This window comes from Homalodisca vitripennis, unplaced genomic scaffold (assembly GCF_021130785.1).
Source record: "Homalodisca vitripennis isolate AUS2020 unplaced genomic scaffold, UT_GWSS_2.1 ScUCBcl_3;HRSCAF=271, whole genome shotgun sequence".
NCBI classification, from domain to species: Eukaryota; Metazoa; Arthropoda; class Insecta; order Hemiptera; family Cicadellidae; genus Homalodisca; species Homalodisca vitripennis.
In genome coordinates, this window is record NW_025776137.1 from 331,893 (window position 1) to 355,609 (window position 23,717).

Below are 23,717 nucleotides of genomic sequence, written 5' to 3' on the forward strand. Positions count from 1 at the left end.
CTCTTCAAACTTGTTTCTGCTCATAGCTTTTGACACAGTGTCATGATGAGTGTCCGGAGATAATTCCCAGTACATCCTCTTCCGTGGTACAATACAATATCCACTCAGAAACAATATTGCAATGAATATGCGCATTTCTTCTATTGAAACATTAAAAGATTCATTACCACTTTGCAAGGCATAAATATTAGTACTCTCAACAACATGTTCGATAATCTCATTAGTTAAAAGTTTTTCAAACATTTCTGTTGGAGTGAAATCTTTTTCGAGCCACGAAGGCCTTTCAAATTCCCTCTCAGGCTTATTAGGAATGTCAACATTATTCCATGTTCTTTGTTTATCTGTTTTTGTCTTTTTTCTTGCATTTGACTTGTGGGAACTCGGTTTTGTTTTAATTTTTCATTTCAAACTTGGGAGCGACTGAGATGGAAGGTATTGTGATTGATTTATATTGTTCACTTGTAAAGATTGAGAAGTGCTTGGTTCTGTAGGTATGTATTGTCTTTGTAAAGAGTCTGATTGTACCGATTTAAATGTAGACACAGTTGCTTTCGGAATTACAGTTATAGGTAATGAAGACTCGCCGCTTAGATTGTTATCAACTATGTCTTGTTCTGTACATACATCTACTTGTACAATACCATCATTTGTGAACTGTTTTGCCTTTAACTCTGCGGCTCCACGCAATTGATTTCCTGTGAAGTGAGTGAAGTCGGTGTCGCCATCGTCACCGCTATCCTCATCACTCAATAGAGGGTTTTCAGGCGGTTGAATAAAAACATCAGCCTCCAGAAAGTCGACTTCATCGAATAAGGCAGTGACTTCTTCAACGTTTAACCTGTAAAGGAGCAAAAATATTACATATCAACCATAAATTTATATCATGCAAAACAATAGTCTTGAATTCAAAGAACTCAAAACCCACTGATCAATCTTAGTTTTACGTATTAAAAAAAATAAATGAATCACATTTTTACAGTTACATAGGCCTCTATTTTTACTACCCAGTGAATCATAATTTTACCAGTTTGATTCATGTTATATACCATTAAATAATAATAAAACACCACCAGCATATATGCCCAGTGCCAACATATGTTGGCAGATTGATGAAAAAATACCCCTACTCTCTTGTGCCCACTGCCAACAAAAGTGGGCAGTTCACTTTAACTACAAATTATTCTTACAATTATTTGAATTTAAGGGCTAAACTATAAAAACATATTAGTTTAAGTCTATGTAAAAGCAAACATAACATTATGATTTTATAAGATTGTATTTGAAATATTATAGTATTACTTACCAGTTGTTTTGATCCATTGAGGTTAGAATACACAACAAAACAGAGCTGTCATTTGTAAACAACTGCCAACTACAGTACACCAGGTGCTTTAGTGAGTGCAGAGTGGCCAACCAGACATATTCCAGCACCAAATTTCCCTCGATAAATTTTTAGTGTATTGTGACGTATTTTAAAATGCAGCGCCCACAAAAGTGGGCACTGGGCACTAATGGGTTAAAGTCGTTTTCCCCTAAAATTACATTTTATTTGTGGAATATTTCAAAAGCCTTCCTAGTTCATCCATAAGAGCCCAAGCCCAATTGACATAAATGTACCAAATTTCATCAAAATTGGACCAGTAGTTTTTGCTGTACATCGGGATACGGACACACAGACAGACATATATACAGACATTTTGTAAAAGTAAAAACCCATTTTTTTACTCTGGGGACCTAAAACGGATAATTCCATTACAATTTCAAATTCGATTTTTTTACAATCACAATACTTTCTCTATACTATAGTATATGTGAGAAAGTAAAATTTCACCTATCACTCTTCACACGCAGACATCTGAATTAAAACAGTCGTCGCATCTCAAGCCACTACACTAAAAATAACTAACTATCATAAAGAACAAGAACTGACTCTTAATAGCATAATATACGATTAATATACGAGTCTGACAGTTACAATAATGAGTAAAAAAATATAAAACCAAGACCTGTTTGTAGTTAACAGCTTATATAGATTCACGTCACAATCATAACACTGTTGTGTTTTCACTTCACGCGGGGACGCCGACAACCAAAACACATACACAGTGACTACTGACTAACAGGTGCAATGCAATTAGCTACTGTCTCGCGGATTGGCTGGCTGGACGAGTTCATTCATTTGTCAAAAGGGGAGTCAACGTCGCACCCCGGACCTAGTTGACCTTGGCCACCCGCCCCGCCGAGCGCCAAAACCACCCGCCGCCGCAACTTCTTTCTTTTGTGTACTTTAAAATTTATGCGCCCCCTAAAATTTTGCGCCCTAGGCCTGGGCCTAGTGGGCCTATAGGGAAATGCGGTACTGCCTCAGTGCGACATGTGCCTTTCATGTCATTGTATTTGAATGATGATGAGTTTTGTTTTGAATCAGCTGTTAAAGGGCGGTGTCTGGCTACCTCATATCTGTCAATTTGGCCTATAAGGTAAGTATCTTTTTCATTTTTCGGGCGCCGTTATAGACGTATTATGGCCTCCTTCTCCTCATCAGTAAAACCTACAGTTTTTGCAACCACAGTCTGAACCAGTTTTCCTAGCTTCCACTAAATAACCTTTGTGGGTAACAAATTCTTCTTTCTCCCTTTGCCCTACCTAATCTTTCCATCTCTTTTAAATGCTTTTCTTTGTTTATCTTACCTCTCTTTCTTCTAGGCTCTTCTGTGTCACACTCAGAATCAGACGGCATAGTGTTGAAACTAAACTTGCACTAGCTGATCAGTTAAAAACCCAAACAAAAATGTATGTGAGTTAAAATTCACGTCCTGTAATAACACGATTATTACTAATTTAGAATAATGTATCAATATAGTATAACACTTTACTTTATATATTTGTTGAACTTGAGCACAGTTTTGACCACAATATAACCTCAAAAAAACAAACACAACAAAACTAACAATGAATAGTCAGTTGTGAGAGGACAGCGCCTCGTGTGGTAGACACACGTACTACGTGAGCACGGCGCGGCCTCTGAGTGGAAGAAGAGTAACATTCCTGGAATGTTATTTTTCTTCCACGCATTGCAAACTTATAAGCATTGTTTAATAGACAGGTTGCACGGGAATATTTCTGTTCTTCCACTCAACGATAGCACTACACGTAAACAACAAAGTGGCTATCTTAACTTTTTTTTATTTTTTTGGGATATTACTGTTGTTCCACATTTGGGGTTAAAGAGTTTTTGTACAGAAAACTATTAGACCAGTAGTCACTAATTCTTGGTCGGGATGACAATCCCATCCATATTAATAACCCCAAAACTTATATATTTCATTTGGGTTAATTTGTTCTCCAGTTTCTAAGCCTACTTCTTCGACTTAGTCGCCGATTATCTAATGTTTGTTCAGCATGTCGGTTGGTCTCATTAACCATGAGCTGAAACCTTCATCACTTACTACGAGTTTGTAATAATAAATGGGTTCACTATCTTTAGGCAAGTTTATATTGTATTTTGGTGTTCTAGAGACATTGAAGTGTTTATGTAGCTCTTCAAATCCACCCTAAGAGAGGTCTATTGGGACTGGATTTTTTTTCTTAGCCCGTATAGCTGGTTGTCGGTTGACAGATCGCCCTCGTCCTTGGCCTCTTCCCCGACCTCTTCCACGGCCTCGTCCTCTTAGCGTTGTAGTGGGTGGATCAGGAGTAGGCCTATTATTCTTGTTGTCATGAGCGAACTAAGGGAAGTTCAGGATCAGGTTGGTGTTCGTCATTATCGAATAAGTAATTATCAGGTTGGTCGTCATAAGGTTGGTGCTGGTCAATTTCGATTAGGTTATCATGTAGTTGGTTATCGTAAGATTGGTTGTTATTTGTTTGGCAATCGGTATTAGGTTCACCAATAGGCTCAATGCTAAGTAAATAATGTACAAATGAGGGCGGGTCCTCTAGATCGATATCCATAGAATCAACAGATGTGTTTGTAATTGAATTATTGTTAGAGTTAGAGAAAATCATTTGTAAGGAGTTAGGGCCATTACCATCTAGCTATCAACATCTGAGTCAGATTCTCCTCCAGTCACTAGCAGGTGGAGTGAAATAACTTACGTTTGAACCACAGTCACTAGCATAATCATCTTCATCATCAAGTTCCCGACAAAGTTCTTTATCTATTTCGGAAGAACGAAGTGGATCGTTATCACTCAAATCACTCATACTGTCAACAAAGCTCACTAAAACGCAAGATACTACACAGTGACAGTACAACTTTAAGTCCACTAGGTGAAAAGTAAGGTTAGGATGGCGTGGTTTTATTTCCGCGGGAACGGCTCAGATACTAGCGCACTGGGTGGCAGAAACTAGTACTACGCGAGTACAGCTCAACTACTAGCACTTTGGGAGGCAAAAAATAGTAAACGCAGGAACAGACCAACTTATATAGTTAAGGGGGGTAACTCATGTGTTTTGCTGGAGTTATGAAGAGCTGGTAAATGTAAATTCAGTAAGTTACACTTTGGTCCCGAACGGTCCGACATGCCAAATTACGAACATTATTTAGTGTTGAAATTTGACATGTCGGACCAATTGGTCCTACACTTTTTTACAGTACTATGTGTATGTACTACGTGAAACGGGTGTTATTATAGTATTCAGAAAACAATACAATGGATAAATATAACATCAATAAAATCTTGGCACTGTAAATGCGAAACATATAATGGGGGCATTATATATGAGGCAGCTAACGTGTTAACAACAACATCATGTTTATCAATACTTGGTTTTACTCCAACAATTCTTATTTTATTAGCCAAACTAACATATTTTTTCTACCTTGATCGCATTAGTAATTTTATCTGCTTTGTCGAAATGAATAAATAATTTTTGAAAAATCTTTTCTGCACTAACGTTAAAATCTTTTTGTCATCTTTACAGTATTTCTGTTGAATTCGCCTATTAAAATACTCTATTTTTACAGCAATCACATCTGAATCCGTCTCAATATTTTGTAATAAATTTGCGAGTTTTTTATCAGATTCTGCTTCAAAATCTTCAATTGTTATATCAATAACACCCGAATCTGTTTTAATGATGTTATCAAACTCATTTCTCAAATTAATTTCATAAAAATTTATTTTCAAACTATTAACTTTATTTCGAATAATTTCATCTACATTTTGAGATTAATTAGTGTTCCAAGTACACCAAAAATATTTTGCAAATCCATATTTATTAAGTAACAATTTGTTATCAACTTCTTTAAAATCTTTACCATCAGTAAATTTATTAAAAACAAAAACACATAATGTCCACAAATATTGGTGGATATTTGCAGTCTTAAATTTAGAGTCATTGTAATAGACGTTTGTTTTTTTTTTAAATTTTTTATCAGTTCTAACGGTGATTTGTCCTCAATACTTCCATATGAATCAAAAACATATGCATCTTACTTTTTTATAGTAACAAATCCAATGTCTTCCATTTTCTATAATTAAGTCTAAATTCACAATTCCACATTCAAATTTCTTAACTTTTTTAGGTAAAGTATCTCTTATGAAAATACCTCTAAAATGTTTAATGTTTTTTACATATGTCTTCCTACTCTCCGAATGTTAACCCTTTCCGGGCCAGGCGGCAATATATTGCCGTCGGTGACATACGCGAAAAGCGCCAGGCGGCAATATATTGCCGCCATGATATTCGTCGTTTTCTTAAATAAATACTACGTCAAATGATTAAAGTTTTATGTTTTTTTTTATTCCCTAGTATATTTTTAGATAACTAATATGAATATAATTGTTATTTTGGAGGTCTATGCATTTATATTTCGTAATTGTCACGTGACATTATCAGCTGACTCAATCTATTGTTGTTAATTCTTTATGCTTTAGTGTAATCGTACTATTGTATGCTGGATTCTCCTTTATTATTTTATTTTGTGGTTGTAAATATTAGTAGTGTTAGTAGTTACGTGCTTAGCTATTGTGTGTAGTAGTTACAATGACTGACAATTTGCGATCTCATGGGAATAAAATTGTAAGTAGCATATTTGTAAATAGAAAAAGTGTAAATAAATTTCAAATAAAATTGTGTAAATATTTCTTGGTAAATAGTGTTTTAACTGTATTGAAACTGTTTATGGATCCTACAATCATCTGTTTACCGGTACATCCATAATGTGAATATTTATTTTAAGTTTCTTGCAATGTAAAGAGTCAGTTGCTGTATCACTTGTTGCGAAGTACAATTATGCGTATTTATACAAAATGTGTCATAAAAAATTTATTTATGAGAGAAATAACACAAAATTTTGTATAGTTGTTCCTTTCTAAATGTACAATATAATAAAATAGCTTCCCACGTAAAATTATTTTTCCTTTTTTAGTTATTTAAAAAAAATAAAAAAATAAAATTTTGTTAATGTAATCTATTAAAACGCTATTTTGTTAAAATTTTAAATTACTTAAAACTACATCTATACATTTCTTGTTGATAGTATATATCTATACGAGTAATTTGGTGCAACTTTTAGGTCATTCTCTAATTGTTATGAAAAGTTATAAATTTTAATCTTAGAGACCGCAAAATCGCCAATTTTAGCCTGGCACTTTTGACTAGTCACAGGGGATATGATATGTGAAAAAATTTTGCAACATCTCATATTTGGTCCTGGCCCTGAAAGGGTTAATGGTTTGTTTTCGTTAGATATTATACTTTTGATAAAATTAAGAATTAATTGAGAATTACCTGAAAATTGTCAAACAAACAGCTAAGCATTTTACATTTTGATGTAAAGACTGAAATAAAAATAGTTCTCAACAAAATTCAACTAAAATCCTGTTGTGATGTATTTTTCTTTATTTTTGAATAATTTATAAGAATTTGATAGAGAAGTTTTAGAAGAAAACCAGATACATATAGGAAATTCAAATTTTGGCTTTTTGATGTAGTTGAAGTACATTGTAATCACGTTGAACCTAGTTTAGAAAATCATTCTGAACATTTACAGAAAGAATTGGATATATATTGTACACATTTTCCCCAAATGCTGCTTATGGATAAAAAATAAGTGAAAAACCAAATGAAATCGATTATATTTAATTAAAAAATAAATTTTTTTAAATAATTAACAGACTTGTTCTGAATATTCAAGACTCTGTAAGAAATTTATTGAAAAATGAGAGTAAAACAACAATTCATTCAAGATTGAAGAATGACTAATAGAAATATGAAAATACAATCCAAGCAATCAGATTACTGTACATGTTGATAATTATGCCAAATCAATGTCTACCCAAATCTCCTCCACCGTCACCGCCTCCTGGTCCCCACACGATCTGCGAGGGGGTGTTCTCAGTGGAAGAATGGAAGAGTCCTTTTACTGTACCCGTAAGGTAGAGTCCCATTATCCTCAAAATATTTGGGGTCTCAAGTAAGCTTATCAGTCTATCATAACAGACCGAGCAATGGTGACGCGGGGAGGGGCGGAGGCAGCACAGTCAGCTGATCGGTCCCCCCGCATCCCTCCCATCATACCCCACAACCGCAGGCCCGTTATGTAGTGATCTGTTATCTGTGTCTGCAATATATAAGCTTTCCACTCATATTTACGTTTACTGGCTAATCTAACAAACACGTGATCAATGCAAGCCTGAGAAATATTTTTTACTCGTGTTGGTTCATCTACTAATGATTCTATACCTAAACTTGGTACTTTCGGAAACCAACAAACCTTATACATTACTAAACCCCGAATTAGACGAACCAAGGACAAAGACATCATATCTGTAGAGAAGACCAAAATGTTTTGAAAATACAATTTGTCTCACTTTTTATGTTGCTTGGCAATTTATTAAATAATCTTGGTGCTATAAAATTAAACGCTTTAGTATAAAGTGTTGAATTAGGTTTCGGAACTTGACATTGATTTGCATTTCTTAATCTTAAAGTTTTCCGAGCTCAGAGCGAAACTGTTTATTTAAAATAGAAGTAGAAATTTAAAATCATCTAACATCACAATCAATACGTGTGCTTACTGCCTATTATTAAATTTCAGATAATAAAAAAATTACTATTTATGAACAAAATAAAACCAGATAATACTACTTTTCGTAAACAACTAATCAACCAACTTAAACGCAGTTTTGAAATATAAATTGAACAATAATTAAATATAACTAACTTACTATTTGTAAAAATGCCTCCGTGTTTTGCTGAATCATTAACCATTCTCTCAATAACCTCAAAACTTTATACAATTTGTCTCACTTTTTATGTTGCTTGGCAATTTATTAAATAATCTTGGTGCTATAAAATTAAACGCTTAAGTAAAATATTGTTGAATTAGGTTTCGGAACTTGACATTGATTTGCATTTCTTAATCTTAATGTGTAAATATTCTCCTGAACTAAGAATCTGCCACCAATGAGTGAAGTGATTAAAACGTAGCAACTTCATAGTAGACACTACAGTGTAGTGATAGCTTTATCTCAAACTGGAGTGATAAAACACGCGCTAACACTCCGTAGTTGCAACTACCCTATTCTATAAAAATTGGAGATACAACTACGGGTAGATACAACTCTAGTGTAGATGCAGCTACTTTTCATGTTCAGACTTGTTTCCCCCACTCCGCACTCTTCCAGTCTGCAGCGGTGAAGTGCGGCGCAGGCCATACAGACAACTCACGTGCCGTTCTGAGTCGTGTTCCTGTTACCACTCGTGTTCTCTTGCTTATCCTGTTTATAGGTATCATGACATCATCTGAAGATGAAGGAGACGTTGATAAGAAATTGGTTGCGGATAGGGAGCTATTTGTAAAAATATTATCAGAAAATACTGTGTTGTTGGAAAAGTCAAGGGTTCCCAAAGTCTTATTAGAAAAGAAGAAAGCGTGGGAAACCTTGTGTTCTACGTATTCCCAAACTACAGGAAATGAAGTAAATGCTACTCAAATGAACAAAATGCTCCAAAATATGAAAACAAAAATAAAAAAGAAATCTGATGTGAAAGCTACAGGAAATAAAAAAATTAAACTACGTGAGTGGGAAAAAATGCTTTTGGCATTATTGGGTGAGGCTGAAAACCCAGTTTTTTACAAAAGTACCAGGCAGTTTTGCAGCTGGAGCATGTCAGTCAACCTCAGTAGAAGCGACAAGAAATGACAGCAGTGACGAGTGGAAAAACTTAGCTGCAGCCGCAATCGCAATAACTACCCAACCTCATGAATCTGAACCTGAGAAAAAGTTGAGAACTCAAGCTGACAACTCGTATACAAGGCCCGCAAACAAAAAACTATTGGCATACGAAACAGGTGAAACAAAAGATTTGAATACGCCGCAACTACAGAGACTTGTTCTCTTGCAACAGTTAGAATTACAGAAAATTCTAATTGAAAAAGAAAAAATTGAGTTACAAAAGTTGAAAGGAGGAACAGTTGAGAAAGAAACTCAAACTGATGACTATTCATTTAATCTGATGTTTAATATGTAACTTAGCGGTTAGTTAAACCCAACTCCAGTTACCCAATAATAAACTATCCTTATCCTACAAAAAAAAAAAAAAAAAAAAAAAAAAAAAAAAAAAAAGATTTATAGCTTACATGGCATGAATGCACCACGTACGTTATGTGCATGCCTGCCAACAGTGTTCATTGAGCTGTGGGTTATGTCAAAGGCCCTGCACATTTGTACTAGGCCTATGGTTTTATTTGTATTTGTATGGTTGTATTTTAATCTAGGTTTTCAAAAAAGTCTCTTTACTTTTTAACAATTTTATTTTTTGTACAATTTACTTACATTTAAATAAAACCCAGCATTTCATTCCGCTTCTGTTCGCCACGTTGTTTTGTTGCTTGGTTTTCGAACACTTCTTCGCCTCCTTCATCCTCGTTACACCCATCTTCATTCGCGTCGTCTTCAAAATTTAAAGGATCTCTGAGGTGTTTAGCTACATTGTGCAGCACAGTACAGGTGACAATTACTTTTGGTACTCTGTCTAGAGACAATCTAACACAGTTGCCAAGTATCGGGAATCTCTTCTTTAACTGTCCGAACACCCTTTCTATCACCACCCTTTCCTTTGCATGAACACGATTAAATCGACGCTGAATATCGGTTTGAGGAGGTTTGAACGGGGTGATTAACCAAGGAGAAATACCATAGCCAGAGTCACCAAGTAAACACGCAGCACCGTCATAACGAGAAATAATATCCCGAACAGGACTCCTTCTCCATATTCTAGAATCGTGCACTGATCCTGGCCACTCTGCAGCAACGCTAGTGAACCTTTCTTGACTGTCACATGTTGCTTGCACGTTGATGCTGGGGTAACCCTTCCGGTTTATATACTCATCACCGAACATTGATGGTTTTTTTATTTCGATATGCGTGCAATCTAATGCACCTACAACAGTTGGTAAATCAAAATTTCTTTGCCACATCAACTTTGCATTATTTATTTCTTGTACTGTAGAAGGAAAATGTATCCAGTTGTCTGCGTTTTCCAAAATACAGTTCATCACATAATTAATGTTCTTACAAACTGTCGAACGGTCCACTCCAATATCTTCTGCTACACCACTTTGAAACCCCGGATCAGCTGTATAACGAAGAAAAATCTCCAATCGTTGTCTTGGAGTGAGTGCTTTCCCCCGAGTTTCGTCACTAGGCGGTAGAAATTGTTCTGCTAAAAAGTCTATATTCTCACTTTCAAACCGCATCAGCTCCTTGCACTTAGTCAATACTCTTCTTTCACCGTACACTCTTCTTTCCCGTACTTGCATAAACATCGCCATTAAAAGTCACGCAAGACATAAAAGTGAAGTGTGCCTATCTACAGACTCCAAAATAATGGAGATATATCTATAGGGTAACTATACTTTAATCACACCAAAAGTGAAGTTACAACTTCTATTCTAGAAAAGTTAAGATACAACTACAGGGGGTAGTTCTAGCTTCTTTTTAATCACATTAAGTGAAGCTCTAACTATAAAATACTGAAGTGGTAGCAATAACTACTTTTTAATCACTCCACTTAATAAAAGACATTTTTATTACTTTATATAGAAATAGAGATGTTAGTGATAAAATCTTTAGCTGTTGAAAACATGGAAAAGACGAATAAAATTGTTCCTGCTTTAAAATCAATCTCACAAATAAATTTTTGCAATGTAACGAGTGGTTTTAAGCTCGTAAAATAAGTTCCTCCCCAGCACATTATCCCCTACTCTAACCTACTATTAATCAAAGCGAAATAAAATGATCTTCAAACAGCCAATGGACAAATATCTAAAAAAAAAATAAAACAAACGCACACTGGTAATTACTTTGTTTTTCAATCTCTCTATATGAGTTTTCCAGTTCAATTGACTATCCAAAATTATTCCCAAGTATTTAGTTCTTGAAGTTTGGTTAATTTTTGAACACTGAGTGCAGGTTTTTAAATTTCGCAAACAATCAATATTTGAAAAAACAATATTGTTGAAGTTTAACGTTCTTTCGTACTGAAAAATCAATATACGAGTACATGGTTTTTTCTGTATTTAATACTAACTTATTGTTTAAAAACCACCAATTTAATGAATTTAAATCCTCATTCATATTATAATTAATTAAGTCCCACGACCCCCCAACACAGTGCCGCACAGTGAGCAGTGTCGTCAGCAAATGCTGTTACTTTACCCTTAAACGTGCCATTGCATAAGTCATTAATAAATATTATAAACAGGACCGCTCCAAGAACTGATCCCTGTGGGACTCCACAGCATATTTCTCCCATTTGACTTATCAAGTACATCATGATCTACCGTATCGAAAGCTTTTTTTAATATCCAAAAAAGTCCCCTCATATTATCTCCTTTATTTATACCTTCATTTATTGATTCCATAAACTTATATACTCTGTACTCAAACCCAACCTAAATAATCCAAACCGATTTTCAGAAACAAATTTTTGTTTTGTTTAAGAAAGTTAACATTTTTTCTTTCATGACCTTCTCATATATCTTTGAAAATGTTGAAATTAATGAGATAGGCCTAAAATTGGAACACTTGCTTGCTGAGCTACTCTTATGTATTGGTATTACTACTGTATTTTTTAATTTTTCTGGAAAAGCAACGTTAAACACTCCTCAGTAGGGTGGTTCATACAGAAGGTTACTGTCTTGCTGTCTGTAGGTGGTTGACACTGGCAACGTTAAACACTCCTCAGTAGGGTGGTTCATACAGAAGGTTACTATCTCGCTGTCTGTAGGTGGTTGACACTGGCAACGTTAAACACTCCTCAGTAGGGTGGTTCATACAGAAGGTTACTGTCTTGCTGTCTGTAGGTGGTTGATACTGGCAACGTTAAACACTCCTCAGTAGGGTGGTTCATACAGAAGGTTACTGTCTTGCTGTCTGTATGTGGTTGACACTGGCAACTTTAAATATTCCACAGTGGGTCGGTTCGAAAATTGTTAAAATTTCTTCTTATTTACACAAAAATTAAAAATATCTTATTTTATTGTGAATATTTTCTAAGTCTATTAAAAAAGTGAAAACGTCAAAAATTGTGGGGTAGATTTTCCTTAGCATCACTGTATTAATGCCATCCAGACCTGGTGATTTACCGTTTTTTAGAGAATTGATTGCTTTTTCTACATCCCGGCTCAAAACTGCCCCCAGGAATAAAGAAATAACTTTATGACACTCAGTAAAGGTATTACTGTAAACCAAGTTTGTGATTGTAGTATCAATAGAATAGTTACCTACCACATCTTTTACTACAGCTAAAAGTATTTATTAAATTCTTCAGCTACCGCCTCTGAGTCATTTATTATACATTGTATTACCATTCATATTTAAAGAAACGTGTTTTGTCGTTCTTCTTTGGCCGGCTATTTCGTTAACAGTATTCCATATTGTTCTCAGATTACTGTTACTTGTACAAAACTTATCAGTATAATAATTATTTTCGCTAGCTTTATACCTTTCTTTAGATTATTTCTAAAACGTATGTAATACTGCTTAAACTTATCATCACTAGATCTATACTTAACTTTATTAAATAACTCATTTCTTTTTTAATACGTCTACATATGTTATTTGTTATCCAAGGCTTAAATTTTTTGTCAACATTACTGTCACTCCCAATAGTAAAAACACAAGGTGATGCGTCAATTGCTTATGATGTCTTTGAAGCGCAACTTTTTACTTGTATATTCTGCCTGTACGTTGGAAGTTGGGAGTGACAGTAATGTTTCTAAAATTATTCTGAATATTGCTGGTCTTTTCTTCAACGGCGAGACTCCAGGAGGGGTAGCCTGATGCCTCCCGCTTGATTTTTGGAAATTTGTTGAAGTCAGTAAACAGTCCTCCGGTCTCGTACTTTGCTACCTCGTGTTCCCAAAGCTCAAACATATCTAGGGCTACATAGCCCTTACTCACAGCCTTCCGGAACTCATTCTTGGTCCATGTCCCTGTCAGTGATCTTTCCTCACTATTGTGATCGCAGTCGCTCGAGCACATGTCCTCCCCACAAGTTCTACACAAAACGAACATTAACCCCTTTATCTGCTTGCCGGCCCGATCGGGCCTTACCATGACGTAACATAGTTTTACTTGATTGCAGTTACGAGCATGAGTTTTGCTCTGGTGGCAAACCAGTGGACTAAATGTTCTAAATAGATACAAGAATGAACAAAAAACATCGTTTGAAGTTGTTTCGTTATTTTTTAGGTTCACTAAAACACCGCGGAACATTATAAACTTTTATCTCCCGACCGGGTCGGCAAATTTATTTTTTACCAATTAATTGTTGATATATTTTTCTTCTATGCTGTCGTGTTTTTATTTTATTTTGTGATTATATTGTTTTATTACTTATTCTCGTTTCATTTACCACCATCGTTGTGAATAAAATTAAAAAAAAAACTATTTTGGAAGTGTTGATATTGGAATTATTGGATATATATATATATATATATGGAGATATATATATATATATATATATTGGATATATATATATATATATCCATACAAATACAAAATAATTGAATCGTAAAAGTTAAGGGCTCTGTGGTGAGTAATGGTAGCACATTCACCCGGCAAGTGAGAGATCCGGGTTCGAGTCCCGGCGGAGCAAGTACTTTTTGCGATTCAATGTTTATTGAAATTATATATATATAATATCTAATATTTCAACATTTATAAAAACAAAGTTTATTTTAAATTGGTTACATAAAAGAGGATTAATACTTCTGCAATACAGATTAAGGTCTACTTGTGGATTTTCTTAAGGGAACCAGGTAGTGGCAATCTCGCCCATGATAAATTTACCTTTTTTTTAGGTACACTTTTTTCAAAAACTAAAAGATATACTGCAATAAAACTTAAACACTATTTTTTTTGCTCTTATTAACATTAATAAGGATTTGTAACATATATTTCTCACAAACTATTTTCATTGATTTTTTAATATTAGAATTTTTTTGACATTTTTTGCATAAAAAGTGTTATATATTTTTTTTATGAAATAATACTTCTTATTATTGTTTATAGTGATAATACAAACAATGTGTGCAAGTTTGGTCAAATTTGGTTCAATAGTTTGCAAAATAATTGTACCAAATGTAAAAAAAACAACCTTTAGGAAAACCAGCATTTTATTTTACTATGTCCTAAAACTAAACAATACAAATAATGTGTATACAAAATTAAACATAATTAGTGTGCACCATAACCATAGTCTGGGTCTTCCTCATTCTCAAGTATTCTACGTTTTCACTGTTTTTCTGACTTCTTTTGCTTTTTTATATATCTTCAATGGCTTTTTCAGCTTCAAGTATGCGGAGTTCATCTTGTCGCTTGAGTCCTACTACACAATTAGCTCCTGCTACATAACTTTTCCAACACTTTTATCTTCCCAACCTCCATCATTGTAACACAATACTGCGTCATGTACTCCAATTGTCAAAGTTTAAAGTCCAACAAAATTGTTTTTGGAAATCCTTGTCCAAATCATGTTATTAAAGGACTCGGTTTGGTTTTTGGGTCTTTCCACGAACACATTTTTTTAATAAATTTGGGTCTGCTTAGTCTCTATATATTGGTTTTATGTGCTTCATCACAGCAATTGGTAAATTGTTAGTGGGTGTAGGGGGAACCTTTAATGCTTTGCTGCGGTTGTACTTACACCATGATTCTACACCTTCTGGACATATGGTTTTTCTAATGTTGAGGACTAGTGGAAGTATGTAGCCCATATTGATTTTTTAATGTTTCCTACACTCTCACAGTTGTTTCTTAATGAGTTTCCATGGTAACTTTGTAGATCCTTTGTAACAGCCTTTTAGTTAGTCTACCTTTACCAGACAGTGGCTTGCCATCCGAAAGTTAAAGTGCCCTTTGTTTTTTTCTTTTAGGCGTAAAAGCTTACCACCCATTCTTTTTTGGATGCCTATACATTCCAATTTTTTTATATCCACACCATCTCCATATACTTTAATGTTCTTGACAGTTTCAAATGCTTTGTTGTCGCCGTTACCTAAATAGCTAGTGTAACGTGCAGGATTAGAAGCGGTATTTGAACGTTAATAAATCTTCATGACTCCATTTATCTCCATGCCGCCACTAGTACCACTATAATTTGCTAGGCAACCGTCATGGGATTGTAATTTTTTCCCCTTGCATATGTTACAGTAATTGGACATGCACTCTACATCTAACACTTTGTCGGTGTCTAAGCTTGTGACTGTTACGACACCGTTCAATGATGTGTGGTCTCTTCTCTGCCACGTTCCATCAAAAATCACACTTATATCATTGTTTCCTTCGTTTTCATTTATGGCATTTATAGTAGCAGTTTGCATGGACTCTTTTGCTACTTCACTAATATATTTTGTCAGTACTTTATTGTACATCGTAAAGTTAGTAGGAGGTTGAGATAGGTTCATAAGCGAGCAAAAGTTTTGTGTACCTGCACGGCCTTTACCTATAATTCTACAAGCATACACAAGTCTTACATTATTTTCATAATAGCCATAATAGTTTTGTTTTGCTTGAAGACATGAATGATGTACTAGCATTGCAGTTTTTGAACACAAGTTGTAACTTAGAAACTATACCTTTGCGTGCTCCTTCCGGTAATTCAAAAATTTCAAGTCCATGATTTTTTGCACGGTTTACAGGAAGCAAATTTTGAAACTTCCTTATTCAAAATATCAAGGTTGATTATAACTTTCCCATCTCTAAAATGGTAACTAAAGTATTCATTATCTGGGGCACACAATTGTACACTCTTGAGTATATTTTTGGACAAACCAGGCCTACATTCACTGTTAGTACTTATATCAGTAGTGTTATTTGCACTATTTGAGCTTATATTTACATTATCTTCAGAAAGTATACTAGAATTACTATTTACATCACTACTAACTACTGTATTTACACATTTACATCTCCTTCTCCCAAACTTCTTTATTCTAGGCATAATCACTGATAGTTTTCTCTTTTTTTAATAACAATAAACTGTAATATACTCAATATGTTGGTAGCTAATACTCAATCAAACTCACGTAAAACAGGAACAACATAACCTAATAACATCACAGAATTAGAGTAAGTAAAACCAGCTGACTCAAATAACCTATGACATTACTGCCAACCTATAGAAGCAAAACACTAACGGGAAATCTTACTGATACGTGTATCAGCTCAGTGCGTCCCCGCACAAAAAACCAAAAATAAATATGAAGTAGTACTTAGATTTTCATATGATTAGTGTCAAATTGTTCGGAAAAAGATTGTTACCAATAATAAATAATAATAAAAAAAATTATTTAAAACAAATTAAATGTTTCACTACCTGGTTCCCTTAAAACAGTCTTCGCAGAGGTAGGGCTCTCCTTGGCACGGCTCAAAGTTGTCACTTTCTTCAGATTTTTTGATGCTTGACGACCTTACTCACGCATAGCCTTGTAGTTAGGTCTAAGGTCTAAAGTTAAGCCCCAACACCCCATATCATATAACTTGCATAAATCATTTTCATTTACCGTTATATTCACCATAAAAACAATATCACGTAGAAAACGAGTAAATAAAATGTTGACAGCACAGGAAACTCTAGAATTCTTTATGGTGCCAGTTAACGTGTTAATTTATTGTTCATACTTGTGGGGAGCACAGAGTGGAACAGATTGAACGGGAGAGCCTTTGCACTTGTGGAGACCCCGCTCTGTCTACATTCTCGGTCATCCACATAGATACTAGGGTGACCTAAAGAGTACACGCCCCTCTTACAGACGTACGGGTATAGTGAGTAAACATGAACATACTGGATTGTCTCAACCCCTTCTCATTGCTGAGAAGCTCATGGAAATGCTTAATGCATGTTATTACTGAAGTGTCAATAACTTTTATAACATTGCTCTGTTAATCATAATTTTTACATATAAATAATCTGGAAAATACACAAAATGAAAAAAAAAACAAAAATTTTCACCCTTAGGGTCATCTCAGTCCCCTTAACCCTTTTGCTGCCGGGAAAAAATTTTTAAGTCTGTCTATAAATACCATTGGGTTTAACCAATGGACTGCTGAAGAATACCGAGCCTTTTTAGGGTGTTTTACACCTATTTACTTTTTTGCCCATATATCCCTTATTTTTCAACATACACTAATAAAAACTTTACATTATTTCACAAAATTAATTATCTTACTAGTAAATTAATTATACATAGTAAATTAACTTGTAATTACTTCTTGTTTAATATATAAATTTGTACTTACCGAAACAAACATTTTCACTTTGACATCAAAGTTTAATTTCAAAAAAATTACCAGTCATAAAATGAGTTACTGCACTAAAAACTACAACTAAAGCCATTCCTGTGTTAGTTCTTCTACAATAATTGAAAGCATAAAGGCCAATCTATCAATTGGTTTTGTAGCATTTGTGGCATTAAAATCACCACATAACAAAGTATAGCATTGTTCTTTGCTAAATAATTTATTTCGCCAAAACCTATTTTCTACTTTTTTAACTGTATAATATTATAATTGTACTTACCAAAACAACACTTTTTTCACTTTGACGTCAAAATTTACTTTCAAAAAAGTACCAGTCATTAAATGAGTTACTGCACTAAAACACAACTAAAACTGTACACAATTACAAAGGTTGGTAGATTTTTTTACAAAAACTAACATATTAAAGAAAAAAGTCAGCATGTATGATTTGGAAGGCAAAGTGGATGCACTCCCTTAAAACATGTTTTACATTGGAACGTTGACTTCTTTCTTTTGCCTCCGGCCTTTGTGCTAGCTGCACTACAAACAGAGCAGTTCTTTCTCTATCTAAAGGAATTTTTTTTCTAAATATTGGTTCGGTCCGGTATTTCCACCAGCAAACAAAGCGCTTGGCTTTCCTGCAGCTCGTCCAGTAATGTTAGGTGAATTTTGATCAGTTCTGTATTTTAGCCATTCCTGTGTTAGTTCTTCTACAATATTGAAACCATAAAGTCCAATCTATCAATTGGTTTTTGTAGCATTTGTGGCGTTAAAATCATTACTTAACAAAGTATAGCCTTGGTACTTGCTAAATAATTATTTCGCCAATAACTGTTTTCTACTTTTTTAACTACAATATATATTATAAATGTTAATAGGCCAACTAAAATTAGTTACCTGTATTCCTTGTAGTTGGATTATGTTATGTTATTTATTTATTTATTTATTTACTCACGGCAATACGCCAATTACAAAACTAAACACAGTTTGCAGATGGCTGTCTGCAATAATAAAATAAAAGCCATCATGACTACAATTAAATTATGGATAAATATATAATAAGTAATATTAACAAGATTGTATAGTAAAAAGTTAGATACTTAATGAAAATAACAAACTGGATAGATGAATGACACTAAATACCAGAAACGAATACAATTGATTACAACATAAGATAGACATCGAAAACACTAATAAGTAACATTAACAAAATTGTACAGTAAAAAGCTAGATCCTTGAATGAAAATAACATAACTAGATACATGAGTAACACCAAGAACCAGAAACGAAAACAATTGATAACAACATAATGATAGTCAACGATAACACTAATAGACTATGAAAAATTAACAATACATACTAGTAACTACTATAAATACGTAACAACTTGAACATGCTACGGAAAAGATAAATACATAACAATTTAAATAATTAACAACAGAAGATGCCGAATACACAATAGCCTAAGAGACGATTAAAATAAATACAATACAATAAACAATAAAGACAGATATGAGCCTTGTTAATGAAATACACCCGAAATCAGTTAAATGCCGCTGTTGTTTAGTATTTCGATTTGTTTAGTATGTGTTTGGATTTCGAATAGATTTCGAAAGTCAGTTCTCTAAGGATAGGAATAAAGTCCTCAGACTAGAAGTGCTGTCGTAGAAGAAATCATAGTTCGCGGAGACCAGATTTCCAAGCTTGTGCAGACGAGGGATGACGCTGTTCAATTCATGGTTGGTAGAACATGAGGGACGGCAGAAGAAGTCCGCGGAGCAAGTCCGGCCGGGAAGTCTTATGTTGATCAAGCGAAGCAAGGCAGGACAGTCCAGATCCCCAACAAGCACCCTCTGAAGAAATGTCAGGTCGTGCAACTGCCTTCTCACAATGAGAGGATTCAGGCCCAGAAACTCTTCCACAGCACGCACCGGCACATCCAAATACTCGAAACCCAATCTGACCCCGACCACACGCACAAACCTATCCTGAATTCGCTGCAGTCTTTGAATCTGACCTAGTTGATAAGGTGACCACACTACACTGCCAAACTCCAATACAGATCTCACCAAGGACACATACACTGTTTTCATTGCTTCGATGCTAAGTCCCCTTCTTGAAGTCCTGATAACAAATCCGAGCATCCGAGAAGCCTTGTTAATGATTGAGTCTATGTGGTCATTTGGGCTCAGGTTGGCAGACAGGATAACACCTAAATCACGTGTGGAATAAGCTCTCTCCAACGATGAACCATCAAGCGAGTACTCAAAGTGGATATATCCAGCGGAACGATGAAAGGATATGGCGTGACATTTCTTAATATTAAGTTTCATGCTGTTCCAACCACACCAATCGTAGATACTACGCAGACTGACCTGAAGTCTGTGGCAGTCATCAATGGAACTAACAGAAGTAAAGATTTTTATATCATCAGCAAACATAAGGTAGTCAGAACTGATACATTTGGTGATGTCGCTTAGAAAGATGCAAAAGAGAAAGGGGCCGAGATGTGAACCTTGGGGGACACCCGATGAAGCATGAAAGGGCTGGGAAAAACCACCAGAAGATCTAACCATTAACATCCGATCGGTAAGGTATGAATGAAGCCAGTTTCGCAACCAGATGACGATGACTCACGGTGTCGAAGGCTTTGCTAAAGTCCAAGAAGATACTATCAACCTGATAGCCGGCGCTGAAGGAAGATCGAATATAATGGTCGTATAGAACAAGATTCGTAGTAATTGATCTTCCCCGTGAAAACCCATGCTGTTCGGAGTTTAGGAGACTTTTGCAGCTGAAACTGATTCGATCAAGGACTAGGGCTTCAAAGACCTTGCCCAGCGCTGGTTGAATAACTATTGGTCTATAATTCTTAACATCCGAGATATCAGAGGATTTGTGGATGGAGACCACAAAACTAGTTTTCAAACAGTCGGGAAAGTTATGTTATCCCATCCTCGTCGCCATTTGTTATGTTTGTTCTAAATAACAATACTTATGCCGGGGGCGGGTGAATCGAAATAAAGAACACTTTTACATTTCTTAGAACACGGCCACACGAGGGGTGGTGTGGCAAGTGAGACTGGGAGTTGACTCCCTACAGCGGCTCAAGGAATGCTCGGACGAGGCAGTGACCAAAGGAGAGGGGGGTCAGGTGATCTCGAGTAGCCAATGCCGTTTATTCAAAATCATACGATTAAAACAGCCGAAACATTACGTCATATGGGGTGAGGTGCACTTGTTGCAAATATATCTAAACTTACTAGATAATGATACAAAGAATATTCATATATAACAATTTCCTCCCTATTAAATTCAGAAATTACAAACAATTCAAATTTAAAAATTAATTGTCCTTCAATAGTTTGAATGCTTCTCTTGATACTTAACCTTTGATCGGGCGCATCGATTTTGAAACGTTATCGGGCGCACCAGGAAGTTACCTCCAGGTTTAGAATTAAGTACAAATACGTTATTCCAAAAAGGTTTATTTAACATACACCCAATAAAAAGTGTATTTATAAAACTCAATTGTTTGTAGAAAAGCTCCCTAAATATCTTATGTAAATATATTCGTTAAATAAAATACAAATGTAAGCAATAATTTATGAAATAAGCTAACATAATGATATCGCACGTATCACTAACTTATATTATCTAACAATATAACTAAACATAACTAATGAGTACTATTAAAACTTAACTAAACAATACAAATTAAAATAAGAATTGAAATTATAAGATTTAAATTTACAAGATTTGAACAAAATCGGCAATAAACAAAAAAAAATATTATTTGTAGAAGTTAGTAAAAATGACAAAAGCGTTACTTTATGTTTTCTTTGTCAACTATAAAATTAAAATATTAGACCGTATTTAATTAAGCTAATGCAAACATTTTGAAAAACTTACAAAAATGGGTAACCAAATTTCCTTAGCAAACTGAACTACTCACTCATGTCTTCTTCGGACGGCACACGAGACTCAGTGCACATGACACAGATAGCTGGAGCAGTGTGCTCTCTGCAAATAAAAAACTTGCACTTTGAACACCGGGTCTTGGAAAGACGATGTTTTCTCCAATCACAGCTGTAACATCTGGCCGATTGAACGTCTTCAGGCGGGGCACTTCTTGTTGGACGTGGATCAGCAATCTCCATGATTTTACAAATTCTCAGTTTTACATTTGCTGGTGTGCTCCTGATAGTTATCCTTGAGCGCATATGGTCTTGGCACAACTCCTTAGCAAGGGTTCGTAAAAAGATTCTTCTTTTCATTTTCGGTTCTTTGGCGTTTTCCTTTAGTATTATGAAGGTGTTTAGCGCACCTATATCCAACAGAGAGTAGAAAATTGGCATTGACCAGCGATTACAAACTCGAGCAGTTGAATAGGACTCCTTGTACTTATCCACCGTATCCACTCCACCCTTACTACTGTTGTAAAATAAGACAATTTCAGGTTTCCCTACAGTTGGAGAGTTTGGGTTGTTGTCAACTGTATCATCATTGTGTAGAGTCGATACAAGCACTACATGTTTTTTCTTGTTGGAGACAAAGGATACCATTGTGCATTTGTCTTTGAAAGCAAACATAGAACTGTTCACGGGTCTGTGCTTTGTTTCCAGAAATGCACTTGGAATCTCCCGCTTGTTCTTTCTCAAAGTTCCGACCATTGTAAGACGATGATCATTCATTAGATCGAAGCATAATGGTACAGAGGAGAACCAGTTGTCCATGGTGACGTTTTCTTCCAGATCCTGATATGGGCTCGATCATGCGGTGCACAACACTCCTCGCAGAATTATCTATTTGGTAAGGACCAGGGGGTTGTCTTGCCGCGTATACTTCCAAATTTGCCGTGTAAAATGTTTTTGCACATACTAGCGCATAGATCTTGAGTCCGTATTTTGCTGGCTTGTTTTTGATATATTGTCGAAAACTGCACCTTCCACGAAAAGATTCCAGCATTTCATCTAAAGTTACAAACTCACTCACTCTGTAATGAAGTTTGCAATTTTCAACAAATTCTTCAAATAAATCCCTTATCGGAGCCAAATTGTCAAGTTTCTGTCTATCTTCTCTACTTGTGATGTCGTCGAACCGCATTGCAGTGAGCAGGAACTTAAATCTTTTGATAGACATTGCACATCTAAAAAATTCTACACCAAATCCATCGCCACTCCAAAGCTCTTCAAGTATCTGGTGTGAAGACTTCATGACACCTGCCATATACAAAATGCCAAATACACATTTTAATTCCTCTGGTGTGGTTTCTTTTTGCGTCTCTCTCACGACTGTACCGTTCCTTGTTACTATTAATCCAAACATTAGTTGATTGTGTAATATCTAAAATCATGGAATCTGTGAAAAACAAGCTCCAAATATCTAAAGCAGTTTTAGCGTCTTTTGCTACACCAACAGTGCAACCCATCCTCATTCTGAGTATGTTTCTGGCAGGTGTTCTACGTTCTTGACTGGGTTGCATATTCCATAACATTTTTCTGTTCCTGCTAATATAAGCTTGAGACCCATCTGCTTTTGTGACAATATCACCATGCAAACGATTATGAATAGGGATAATATCAAGTTCATCAAAATCGTCTGACATATTTCCTAAAAATACACTACCTTCTTCATGCCCTTGCACCTCATTGCCTTCCAGCTCCTGAGCAAGATGAACATGTCCTTCATCGTCGTCAGATCCAGCCACATTGGTGTCTTCTTCATCCGATTCGTTGAACAGTTGTCGAACAAATGCACCAGTAGGTCTTCCTAGTACTTCATTTTCTTCTCTTTCGACACTAAGCAGAAGCCTAGCTAACCTGTTTTCCTCACTTACATCCATTGTAACTAACAATAAAAATTATAAATGTTACAGAACATACGTAAAACTGTCTACAAATAACAAAAAAACTAATTAAAAACTTTCTTTAAACACTTTTAACAGCAATAAATAAA

The 23,717-nt window shown here is 35.1% G+C and overlaps 1 protein-coding gene across 1 annotated transcript; it reads right to left on the reverse strand.

The window, feature by feature from the left end:
- Positions 1-19,375: 19,375 nt before the first annotated feature.
- Positions 19,376-20,200, reverse strand: LOC124370114. The gene has a single exon (XM_046828405.1). The coding sequence runs from the start codon at positions 20,198-20,200 to the stop codon at positions 19,376-19,378; it is 825 nt and encodes a 274-aa protein (XP_046684361.1).
- Between the last annotated feature and the right edge of the window lie 3,517 nt (positions 20,201-23,717).